The 12,560-nt window shown below is 49.6% G+C and overlaps 1 protein-coding gene across 1 annotated transcript in view; it reads right to left on the reverse strand.

The window, feature by feature from the left end:
- Nucleotides 1-11,315, reverse strand: part of ASB18 (ankyrin repeat and SOCS box containing 18) — a 76,110-nt gene extending 64,795 nt beyond the window's left edge. Inside the window, exon 1 of the mRNA XM_068991688.1 lies at nucleotides 11,111-11,315. Coding sequence (XP_068847789.1) covers nucleotides 11,111-11,315 — 205 coding nt within the window. The remainder of the gene's footprint in view (nucleotides 1-11,110) is intronic.
- Between the last annotated feature and the right edge of the window lie 1,245 nt (nucleotides 11,316-12,560).

Genomic DNA, 12,560 nt, shown 5'->3' on the forward strand with positions numbered 1-12,560 from the left:
GGGGGCCTGGCGTGCTGCAGTCCATGGGGTCGCACTAGCCGGACATGGCTGAGCGACTGAACTGAGCTGCGCTGAGGGCTTCTCATTGAGGCGGCTCCTCTTGTCGCGGTGCACAGGCTCTAGGACACGAGGGCTTCAGTAGCTACAACACGTGGGCCCAGTGGTTGCGGTTCGCTGGCTCTAAGCACAGGCTCAATAGCTGTGGTGCATGGAGTTAGTTGCTCCACAGTGTGTGGGATCTTCCCGGGCCAGGGCTGGAGCTTGTGTCTCGTGCATTGGCAGGCAGGGGTCTTTACCACTGAGCCTCCAGGGAAGCCCTTGCTAACCTTCTGGAATCTGTAAATCTATATCTTTCATCCAACTTGGGAGATGTTTGGCAATTATTTCTCTAAATCCTTTTTCTGCTCCATTCTCTTTCTCGTCTCGGTCTTCGATTCTGCTCGAACGTGTCAGATCTGTGTTTTCCCACAGCCCCTGTTCATTTTATTTTCAATCGTTTTCCTTTCTGATCTTCAGACTGGACACTTTCTTTTAATCTGTTTCAGACTCGCTGACTCTGTCTTCTGTCATCTTGGGTCTTCTGCGTGGCCCTTTATTGATGAGAATGAGGCCCCCCGGCTTCAAGGGAGGAGAGGTGTTGTCCTTCTCCAGCCGGGCCCCTTATGTTGCCACAGGGACTCCGTTGGTAAAGGAGGAGGTAAGCGGGCGTCCGCAGCTGCTCTCAGGGCACCAGTTTCTCCACCTCTATCCTTCCTACCTATGCGAGAGTTCACTTTTTCAGACTAGATGATCTCATTCCATTGCTGAACGGCTCCTCATGCTTGCTGAATACATGTAAACGCCTATGTCTAGAATTTGTGGCCTCGCACGATACGGTCCCCACTTGCTCGCCCGGATAGTCATCCCTCCCCTCCGACTCCTTGTTTCCAGCCAGCCCCACTTCCCTGCGTGAGCTGGGCTGTGCGCTCCACGTCTGCTCACTCCGCTCCCTCTGTCTCGGCCCCTTCCTTTCCATCACAGCCCATCAGATACACAAGCATCTTTCAAGGGACAGTCCAGCAGGTTTTTGCTGTCTTCCGTATGTTGATTTGTCTGTTAATATTTACTGTACTCTGTACAGTCCCCAGCTGCTGGGCTTAGTACTTGGTACCAGGCTATAGGTAATGCATCTGCTATTTCCCACTGGTTTCTTTGGAATATTTATCTTGAACAGGGTGTACCAATGCAGGAATCACTGCCCTCCTGGAAAGGCAGAAAAGCACCTTCCCTCTTATCTTCCCTTCTTTTTGTTCTTTCGAACCCTCCAGTGTGCTGGGGAATGCTGCTAATAGAAGTGTGTCATCAGCATACATTATGTCTTTATTAGCCTGTTTCTCAATTTTGATTCTGAAAATATCCTGATTTAGTCTAATTGCAATTTCACCGTGTTCCACAGGCAGTGAAGGTTCATACTGGGGGAAGCTGAGACGTGACCCTGCAGGATTTTTCTTCCTGCCCATATGCTTTGAAGCTGGACCATTAGCTCGAAGGCATACATCTCATCTCATCACAGCAATTCAACCTGCTTCTGGGAAAAAAAAAGAGCTTAGGGTGTGTGTCTGGTGGAAAGCAAAGGAATATCTTCATTCTAGGTGGTGGGAGATATTTTTCTGAAGCTAAAGCAAGGGCTGCTGCTGGAACTATTTTATTCCTAAATAATTTAACTATATTCAAAGATAATCTGATGTTATTGTAGGAAAGTGTATTTCTAATAAATTCCACTTGATCTGGGTGAATCAATTCAGGCAGCGCATAATTGAGTCTGTTAGCAAGGACTTTAGCAAGAATTTTGCAATCAGCGTTAATTAAGAAGATGGGACAATAATTTGTGCATAATTCCGGATCTTTTCCTGGCTTGTGAATCAAAGTAATAAGAGCAATGCTCCGGCTGGTGGTGGGATAGTGTCATTAGGTGCTGATTTATAAGTACTTAGAAAGGTTTAATTTCATTTTGCTTCGAGCAGGGTCTCCCTGCCCCCACACGCTCTGATCAGGGCCGCAGCCAAGACAGCAGAGCCCGTGTCTCCCCATCCTTCGCCGCCATCACCGACCTCCTGCTGCCCATTTGTGTCTTTATTCTGCAGCCGAGACACCCCTCTCATTCACCCAGGGTTTTTTTTCTTAATACTCTTATTATTTGTAGAGTATTTCTTAATACTATTTGAAAACTGTTTCTTAATACTCTGAATTATTTGAAGTGATGGACTCCATGCTCTTGATGTCGTGTCTGCACGCTCGTGTGTGATGTAAATTCTCAGAGCTGTCACAGCCTCCACGGGGACGTTTTCCATGGATCTTCCAGCTACATGTCTCGGGGTGGGTCTGTGTCAAGAGCCCTCGACTGTAAGTCAGGGAACATACCTGGCTTGTGTGCTGCTCCTCACTGACTGTTGCCCAGTAAGGGAACACACGAGAACCCTGGTGTCCGGTCTGTAAATGCAGCCATAGGACAATTATAGGCATGACGGGCTAGCGGGAAGAGCTCTGGGTTTCCCCCTCCTGCAGCTGTGGGACCTGAGATGTGGAACTCAACCTCTCTGAGCCTCATTTTCCTCTGCTGGGAAAGTGGGAAAGACAGCAGTCCTTGGGAAACACAGACCAACTAGAATCCTCACTGCACTCAATTCCTCCGTCATTGTCTCCACTTGGGGCTCGTTATAGCATGGACAGGCTCTGGTCTGCAGACTTTTTCTCCTAATTATCGGAACGAGGCTGTCTCTGGGCAAGGCTGCTGCTCTTTGGTGAGTCAAGCTGATAAACCCACTTCTCACCAGAAGACACCTTCCCTATCCATCTGACCTGGAGCTGATGGTTCCTGTGAAACTGGAGCCCGTTCTACACACCCATGAAGGCAACAGGGTTTTTGTCCATCTCCAAAAGCACCACATGTTGGTCTTAGAGCTCCAGTTCGTCCCATTTGGAAGCACCCTGGAGAGACGACCCCACTAATCCCATTATTTTTTTCTTTTTCTTTTTGGCTGTACTGTGTGGTTTGCGGGATTAATTCCTTGACCAGAAATTGAATCCTGGGCCTCAGCGGTGAAAGCACTGAGTCCTAACCACTGGACTGCATGGGAATTCCCAACAGTCCAATAGTTTTAAATGAGGAAATTAGATTCAGATGGAAGAACAGCCCATACAGGTTAAGGACCACACAGATAGCAGGAGAGCCAGGCTTGAACCCAGGTCTCGTTGCTGCTAGTCTCTTGTGGCCATTGCACCGTCGAGGCACATGCACTTGTCATTTGTTCAAATGTGAGTCCTCCAAGGTGGGAGTTGTGCTTATTTAACTTACACTCAACTGTTGAGCTTTCTGTGGGGGACCTTCCCCTCCATGCAGAAGGAGGTGGGTGTAGCCCTGACAGCACGGCACGCTACACTTCGTGCTGACTGAAGGAACAGTTGGATTCCACAGCAGACTCCACTGGGCCCTTGTCCATCCCACGTTCACCCGCACTCATTCTGCACCTATATGTGCGGCGGCATGAGCTCTCTTAATAAAAACCCAATTAGTATTTCTTTAACTTGCCTCCAGATGCTTAAATACCATTACCCCAAACACAACATAATGCCTCTAGTTTTTCTATTTCAATCAAGAATTCAAGTAGCATCTTGACTTGTATATAATAGATCAGCAGCAAAATCATGAAATGCTGACATCCTTAATAATAGCAATTAGTAATCAGTTGTTTCTTAAGTAGTTTGATTACGCCAGTTACCACATTGTACAGTTGATGCATTTGGGGGGCAAGCAGGGTCTCGCCACCCCTCCCCCGCCATCCTTCCTCCCTTGCTGTGTTCTCTCAAGTCACTGAGCTGATAGGTGTTGCAAAGAGGGGAGGTCGAATAATTCCATTATTGCTAATATTGAACAGCATAGACTTGGCTTTAGCAGAAATTAGAATCAAATATTTATTTGCTGAAAGACTCACTCTGATCGTGTCTGTGGAAACGCAGACTGTGTCCACCTGGGTAGATGTTAACTAAGGAGTCTGGCCTGCCCATGCAGGCAGGCCACCCAGAGTTTGAGCCTTTCTATAGGTCTCCCTGGCGGCTCAGAGGTTAAAGTGTCTGCCTGCAACGTGGGAGACCTGGGTTCAATCCCTGGGTCGGGAAGATCCCCTGGAGAAGGAAATGGCAACCCACTCCAGTATTCTTGCCTGAAGAATCCCATGGACGGAGGAGCCCAGTGGGCTACAGTCCATGGGGTCACAAAGAGTCGGACATGACTGAACGATTTCATTTTCACTTTCACAGTTTCCCAGATAGCTCAGTGATAAAGAATCTGCCTGCCAATGCAGAAGTTGCAGGAGACGCAAGTTCGATCCCTGGGTCAGGAAGATACCCTGGAGAAGGAAATGGCAACCCACTCCAGTATTCTTGCCTGGAGAATCCCATGGACAGAGGAGCCTGGCGGGTTACAGTCTGTGGGGTCTCAAAGAGTTGGACACAACTGAATGACTGAGCACACACAGGGCTAAGGCCTTCTGCCAGGCTCTGGATACTGGGCAAAGGTCTTGATCTCAAGGAGGTCATATTTGAGAATGAAACATTCAGTGGGTATAAAGATTAGCTCAGCAAGGTTTTGTGTTTCAGTAACAGATGGAGACTGAGGGCTTTGCACTCTTGTGGCGGGAGGAGGAGGGTCTGTGTGTTGGGTGAGCAGGGTGGGCTTTCTGGGGAAGTGGCCTTCTAAGGGATCTAGAAGAAGGGGTGATCTAAGTGAGCCTGGGTTTTGTCCTGGTGGGGAGGTTTTTGTTGAGAGGGGGTAGGTGGGAAAGATGAGGGAGCAGATTGTGGATGAACTGGAGCTCAGGCTTGTTCCCCTCATCTCACACACACACACACACACACACACACACACACACGCTGCCCAGCTCCAGGACAGCCTCCTTGGTTCCTCACAGGGGGCCAGTCTGGGTCTGACTGGGGTTGAATGCCCACTAGAGACCTCCATGCACTTCCCAGCACCCTACGGGGCATCCCAGGTACATCTTTGCAGGACAGCAGGCGGCTTCCCAAGGGCACAGGTGGGTTGCATCTTTAAGGGAAAACCTGACTGAGGACCCCGATTCTGCCCCATGGCCAGGCAGGGCAGGTACGTTCGGCACTTGGCCCTGTTATCTGCCGAGGCTGAATTTTGAAGTTCCTTTGCCCTCTGCCCCCTGTAAGGGGCCCCATGTACACCTGAAGGGTTCTCCAGAACACGTCATTCCCGCCATTTTCCCGGCTGTTTCCTCTTTTCCCTATGCTTTTACTGGGATGCTGACACGGATCTGCAGAAATAAATAATAATAATTTTTTTCTGCTCTATTTTGCAAGAGTAATAAGCTCACACATGAGCATGGGGATCTCACTGAGCAAAACATGGTCCCTGGATATTTATGTTGACAAGCAGAAAGAATGGCTACTTATCTTACTGCTGCAAATTATTGTCCTGTAAACAGGACTCGGAGTTCTTTCAACCAGGGCTGTCCTTGGGATGGACGATAGAGCCTCTGCTTTCCCTGAAATGCCGTTCAGCCTGATCTTCCGCCCTGTGTCTCTTGGTCTGGGGACCTCTTCAGAGCCCGCCCCTTGCTGGGTCCCTGCCTGTCTCCTCGTGCCTCATCCCTTCATCTTCACCTTCCTCCTTGGGAGAACTGAAGTTCTTTCCTGTATCCATTCCCAATGTGCGAGGTATTTCAAGGTGTCGCCCCAAGTTCCGACCACTCACCACACATTCTAGAGCCCCCACGTGTATGTCTGAATGCAGACGGCTCTTGTTCCTCTGGGGTGTGTTGCCCGAGGACTCACCATTACCCCTCCCCCGGGAAAGAGTCCGTTTACTCCCACACTCTGGAAAAAGGCAGTCTCATTCCATTTTAGACTGAGACAGTGAGATTTGGGGATCATGGCTTGAGAGAAGCATGGAGCGGGATGGGGCCTCAACAGTGATCCAAGCCATATTTCCCAAAGAGTGTCTGCAAACCTCCAATCCCTCCCTCAAACCTGCCGACTCCCCCACCCCACCCCCCTGCTGGTGGTGAAACCACGCAAGCCTTTACCCTGCCCCCTAGCATCCGCTGACAGCGTGGGTCTCCAGGGACCGCATCCCAGGCGCGCTCCTCCATGGAGTTTTGCTCAGGGTCCTCTGCTTGGGAAGCGCTAATCAAACCTCACTCACTAATTACAAGTAAAGGCACTGAGTCAGAGAGGGAACGTGACTTCTCTGAGGCCACACAGCTCATTGGTGGCTGAACCCAAGTTTCCCGCTAGAGTGTTTCACTCCAGGGCTCCTTGAGGCGCCTGACAGGCTACCTCTGATGACACCGGCTGGGCTCTGCACTCTTGGGGGCCCATCCTGTGAGTTATTCTTGTTTCTAGTCTCCCCTCATTCTCCTGGGCTCACAGCAAAAGCTCAGACCTCGTCACAGTCCCAGATCCCTCTGATTTCTGTCTGGCTTGGTGTCCCTGTCCTCTCCTCTCCCCGAAGCCCTTCCCAGTGTTTCTCAGCGTTGTCACTTACCTCTGTCTCTCACTCATCTAGCCCACTGTCTGGATTTAGACCCTGCCATCTCTTCCCTGGGCACCCTCCTTCCATCACCTCCTAACTAGATCTTGTTTCCTGACCTGCCACGCTTCCTTCAAATCCCGCTCTCACATGTTAGCTGGAGCGGCAGCCGCCTCATGCATCTCCACCCCAGGTTCAAGCCCAGGTTTACTGCTTCCCCTGCAATAAAATCACTGGTAACAGGATGTGCCCTAAGGCCATGCGCTTAATCATTTAGTTACCAGCATCCTGAAAGGAAAACAACCTGGAGCAAGCCCAGGTCCTGACAGCTTGTCAGCAGCACTGACCTGTCCCTGCCCTTTTGAATTGCGCCGTTGGGCAGGGAGAAGTATATATGGATGTGATTTAGAACCTAAAGGTTCATCGTGGGACGGAACAGGCCCCCTTCACACAGATTTCATTGGTTTCAAGTGTGCAGTAAAAAGGTGGGGACAATAAAGATGGCGCAGGAAATCAGCAATGTGAAAATAAACGATATTTTACTTTTTGTTGGAGAGGCTGGATTTTTATCTTGGATTAATAAAAACATGTTATTAATACTGAGAGGTTTAGCTATTTAAAATAGTACGATGTTACCTGTAATTGATATTAATGTGTAGCACTGACCGTGTGTCCTGTTGTGAAAACAGTTATGCTATTTAATAAATGAGTCAAAAGAACAGACTGGACTTCCCTGGTGGTCTCCCCTGCCAGTACAGGGGACACAGGTTCGATCCCTGGTCAGGGGAGATTCCAAGGGAATGAAGGGAGGCCAAGGGGCAAAGAAGCCCGTGGCTCCAGAGCCACCCTAGGGCAACTCCCGAGAGCCCGCCCTCCACAACCACAGGCGCCACCGCGGTGAGAAGCCTGTGCGCTGAAACGGGAGACACCCAGTGGTCAGCAGTGAAGACCCAGCGCACCCCAGAAAAAAGTGAATAAAGAAAGAATGAACCAAGGTTGCTGTTGGGCTTCCCTGGTAACGCGGGCGGCAAAAAGAATCTGCCTGTAAGGTAGCAGACCTGGGTTCGATTCTTGGGTTGGGAAGATCCCCTGGAGAAGGGAATGGCTACCCACTGCAGTGTTCTTGCCTGGAGAATTCTATGGACAGAGGAGCCTGGTGGGGTCCATGGGGTCACAAAGAGTTGAACACAACTGAGCAACTAACACACACACACACACACACAGAGCTGTTGTAAGAATAAGCAATGAGATTTTAACACAGGGACTTCAAGTATACAAAGCCCTAACCCACTGGGACAGGTCTGTGAAAGAGGAGCAAGTACTTGCTCCAGCCAGAATCCTGGCAGAAAGCAGGTGGCGGGGATTCAGGGCATCTCGTAGGCACGCAGGGCTCAGGGAAGCGATGGGGTCTCCAGAGGCACCGGAGAAGCCCCACTCCCTGTGTCTCAAGGGGCAAGCAGGGAAGCTGACACCCGGGATCTGAGCCTTCAGCCCAACGTTAAAGCCAGATCACAGGGGTCGACTGGGAGGGATGAGTCCCTGGAGCAAATACTCTGCCCTCTCTGCTCCTCGCAGCACCTGGCCTTAGCTGCACCAAAGAAGGGGTCAGAGAGCGTGGGGCCAGGAGGATGCGATTCACCAAGTCACCCCAGGAGCAGGCAGTGCGCAGGCTGGCTCGGAAGGGCAAGTGCAGAACCTAGAGCTCAGCACTCCTGGGGGAGGAGCAGGGGAGGAGTTCAGAGTCCCCTCCGCACCCCCGTGCAGGCTCCTGGGTTGATGCCTGTACCGTGTACATTCTCGGTGAGGACCCGGCCCATCCAGGCAGAGCTAAGGTCTGAACAGAGGCAGGGTGCTCTCTGGGCACACGGTTGCTGGGCCCTCGCCCTGACTGGGGCCCAGGTATCAGAAAAACCAAGGAAAAGAAGAAGCAGGAGATGGTTTCTCCCTAAAGCCTTCTGCAGGTTGCTTTCACCCCCAGTGAAAGGCAGCACAGGGAACGTGGAGGTGGTTGAGGGGTGAGGAGGGTTGGGGGAGGGAGGAGCAGAGGGGTAGCCACTCCCTCGGAAGTGCCAAGCTCCGGTCTTGCCCGGAAATGCCAGGCTCTGATCTTGCCCTTCATCACATTACATCACCACTCACCAGCACCAAAGGCCCAAGTGTGTTCCCTTTTGGTGACCTGCCTACATGAGTGAGCACGTGTTTGTGTGTGTGTGTGTGAAGGTACATGTGTGTGATGGTACATATGTGTGTGTACTCACACATGTATGTTGGGAAAGAATTTGCCTTGTGTGGGGAGGGGAGCCTGCACATCCCTTAGGAGTCAAGAGAGGCTTGTGGAGGGCATATTTGAAGAGCTGGGAAGCAGCCTGAACAATTCAAAGTTAATCTCAGGTCAGGGAAAATATTTTCAGCAAGTGTGACAATGGTATTATATCTATGTTATGTGAAGGAGACATACAAGGTGTCAAAAAAGATATGAAAACATGAGGAGATGTTGCCCAAGGACCTGACTAGACAGGTCACATGTGAACAGGTCTGCAAAGAAAACCCAAACCCTGTGGATAAGACTTGGTCCTGAGCAGTAAAGAGAGGGTGGGTGAGCAGGCATTAGAGAAGGGCCAGGGCACGCTGACTAAATTGGAGATTTAAATGTGAGTATTAATCACCCGTAATGTTCAGGGTGGGACGTGACATACACACTCACTGATGGAATAGAAATCCTTTCAGAGAACAATTTGGAGAATTTATTCTTGTCCCAGGAATTCTGCTCCTAAGGATTTATCCTAAGGACACAACCCTGAATAAGAAAAAAAGCATATGAATGCTAATAAACACACTAATTACAGCATTATTGATAGTAGTAAAAATGTAAGTGCCCAGTCCCTTCTTGTAGGAATTTGGTTTAAGTATTTCGTGGTTAATCACCTCAATAGGTGATTGAAATTAAGAAGGCCAGGTAGCAACATGGAAAACACTTTAGGTATATTAACTCAGCAGAGCAGAGCACAAAATTATATCCCCCCCATGACTGTAAGTCGAGGAAACTTACACATGCAAACTGGCTAGCTCGGAAAAAGAGCGGAGAAATGAAAGGAGCCCTGTGTTGGGATGCAGGTGCCATAGTTTAATTTTTCTCTTAAAAATTTTTGGTATTGCCTTAATTACCGCCTGTGTAACACACAGATGTACACTGTGTGTGTGTGCACATATATAGGGCTTCCCTGGCGGCTCAGAGGTTAAGAATTTGTCTGCAGTGTGAGAGACCCGGGTCTGAACCCTGGTTTGAGAAGATCCGTTGGAGAAGGGAATGGCAACTGCCTCCAATATTCTTGCCTAGAGAATTCCGTGGACAGAGGAGCCTGGCGGGCTACAGTCCTTGGGGTTGAAAAGAGTCGGACACGACTGAGTGGCTAACACACACATGTGTAAGTATGCACAGCATATATCAATATATATATTATATACATATGTATACTTACAGGGTGTATATGGGTTTCCCTGGTGGCTCAGAGGTTAAAGCGTCTGCCTCCAATGCGGGAGAACCGGGTTCGATCCCTGGGTCGGGAAGATTCCCTGGAGAAGGAAATGGTAACCCACTCCAGTACTCTTACCTGGAGAATCCCACGGTTGGAGAAGCCTGGTGGGCTACAGTCCACAGGGTGGCAAAGAGTTGGCCACGACTGAGCGACCTCACTTCCCCAGGGTGTGCATACACTACACACTGTGCATACTATCTATATTTATACACATGGCATCTACATATATTATGCATTGCCTAGGATGCTATGGAAAAACTTGAAGGAACTTTTTGGCCAACCTAGTATATGTATCCAGAGAAGGCAATGGCACCCCACTCCAGTACTCTTGCCTGGAAAATCCCATGGACGGAGGAGCATGGTAGGCTGCAGTCCATGGGGTCGCTGAGGGTCGGACACAACTGAGCGACTTCACTTCCACTTTTCACTTTCACACACTGGAGAATGAAATGGCAACCCACTCCAGTGTTCTTGCCTGGAGAATCCCAAGTGGGCTGCCGTCTCTGGGGTCTCACAGAGTCGGACACGACTGAATCGACTTAGCAGCAGCAGCAGTATACGTATGTGAATACTGTGTATGTACGTAGTGAAGACTGTGTGAAAGTGAGGTCGCTCAGTCGTGTCTGACTCTTTGCGACCCATGGACTGTAGCCAGCCAGGCTCCTCTGTCCATGGTGTTCTTCAGGCAAGAATACTGGAGTGGGTTGCCATTTCCTTCTCCAGGAGATCTTCCTGACCCAGGGATTGAACCTGGGTCTCCCACATTGTAGGTAGACGCTTTACCGTCTAAGCTACCAGGGAAGTCTCCGTATTAAATATGTGTATACATACTATGACATATGATACATACTGTACATAAACACAGGTATATGCTATGTACATATACGTATACACAATATAGGCAGCACGTACGTATGCTAATAAATAATAATCCCAGAGCTGGACATGTATCATTCTCCATTTCAACCATCTGCCCTCCACACTCAAAAGCCCACCCCTCGCGTGTGCACAGTGGGGAACCCAGCAGGTACGCGGCGGTTACCTGCGAGCACCCCGGGGGGCAGCTGGGCGGAGGGGTCCTTCATCCAGTCGTCGTTAGCCAGTTCTATCACGGCGTCCACGTGCCGAACGTCAGCGCAGATCAAGTCCCTCAGTCTCGCCTCATCCCTGCCTTCCAGGGCTGACTTTAATTTCTTTACGAAATCTGAGTTGACCGGGTAATCGGGAAGGCGATCGGAGACCGACATTGTGCTCTCGCCTGTGTGTTCACCAAATCGCTCTTCTCAGCTGAGTCCAGAGTCAGCAGCTGTGTGGACAGGGCTGTGGGCGAGCCTATAAATAGAAGAAACGTGGTCAGTTACAGCCCCGGGGACTGGCCACCTGCCAGCAGCCCTCCCTGCTCCCTTCCTCACGGAGACGGGAATTAATCTCCCCAAGGCCTCCGTTAGGATCCTACAGAGGGGGCCAGTAAAGGCGTCTGTGAGTGGGAGAAGCAGAGAGCATAGGGTTGTAAAAAGTCAGGCTGTCCTGGGCACTGTCGACCAACGTGTTCTTTTGTCAAAGTGAGACTCTGTCCTGAATGTTTAAGATCCTTTTCCCCAAGATTGGGCCTGAAAATCTCTGTGCTGTTGAAAGGAACATTTTGTAACGTTCTATTAATACAACACTGTACCTCTTCACTTCATCTAAACAGAGAGTCTGGTTGACTATAAATTGGACCTGAGTTGAAACTGAGGAGAATGCAGGGACATCTTTGGTTTCTAAATTCAGAGATGGACTGGCCAGTCCCAAGAAGACAAGATCAGCACGTGAGTGAACACAGACAAGCATCCTAAGTGTGAGTGGCAGGCTCTGTACTTCTTAAGGATGCGAACCTCTGCTTAAAGCATCCAGTTCCACGCCCAGTGGACGTGCAAGGCACTGATGTTGGTTTCTGTGCATTCCTTGGGGGTAGGGGGCTTCGCCCCATAACCTGCCTCTAGTGGTCTTGTATCTCCTCCATCAACCTGGGCACAAAGCACAGTGGCTCCAGTGGCGCCTGGGTGCTCTGATAATTTGAGGGGCCCAGGCTGGGCCATTTAGCTTCCAAGTTGGTTTTTGGATACGTTAAAAATTGAAATAGATAACACTGTGCAAGTTTAAGGTGTAGGTCATGTTGATTTGATGCATTTATATATTGTGACACGATTGTCATCATAGTGTTAGCTGACACCTCTATCATGTTACAGAATGGAAAGTTTTTTTCTTTTTTTGTGGTATAGATCCTCCAGTTTTTCGAGTCTCTTAGAAAGTTTGATGTTCATCCACAGCAGTGTTGTCTATTATCACCTTCCTGTGGGCTGGATCCCCAGGACCTACGATAAGCAGGTTGTAAGTTCATGCCCTTCAGTGCTATTTCTTCTCTGCCCCACCTAGTTCGTTTCCTATGTTTAAAATTTAAACAATTAAGCATAGTTTTACAGTTGAAGCGTAGTTGGTTTATAACGTGGTGG

The sequence above is a fragment of the Capricornis sumatraensis genome, chromosome 2 (assembly GCF_032405125.1).
Source record: "Capricornis sumatraensis isolate serow.1 chromosome 2, serow.2, whole genome shotgun sequence".
In the NCBI taxonomy this organism is placed as follows: Eukaryota; Metazoa; Chordata; class Mammalia; order Artiodactyla; family Bovidae; genus Capricornis; species Capricornis sumatraensis.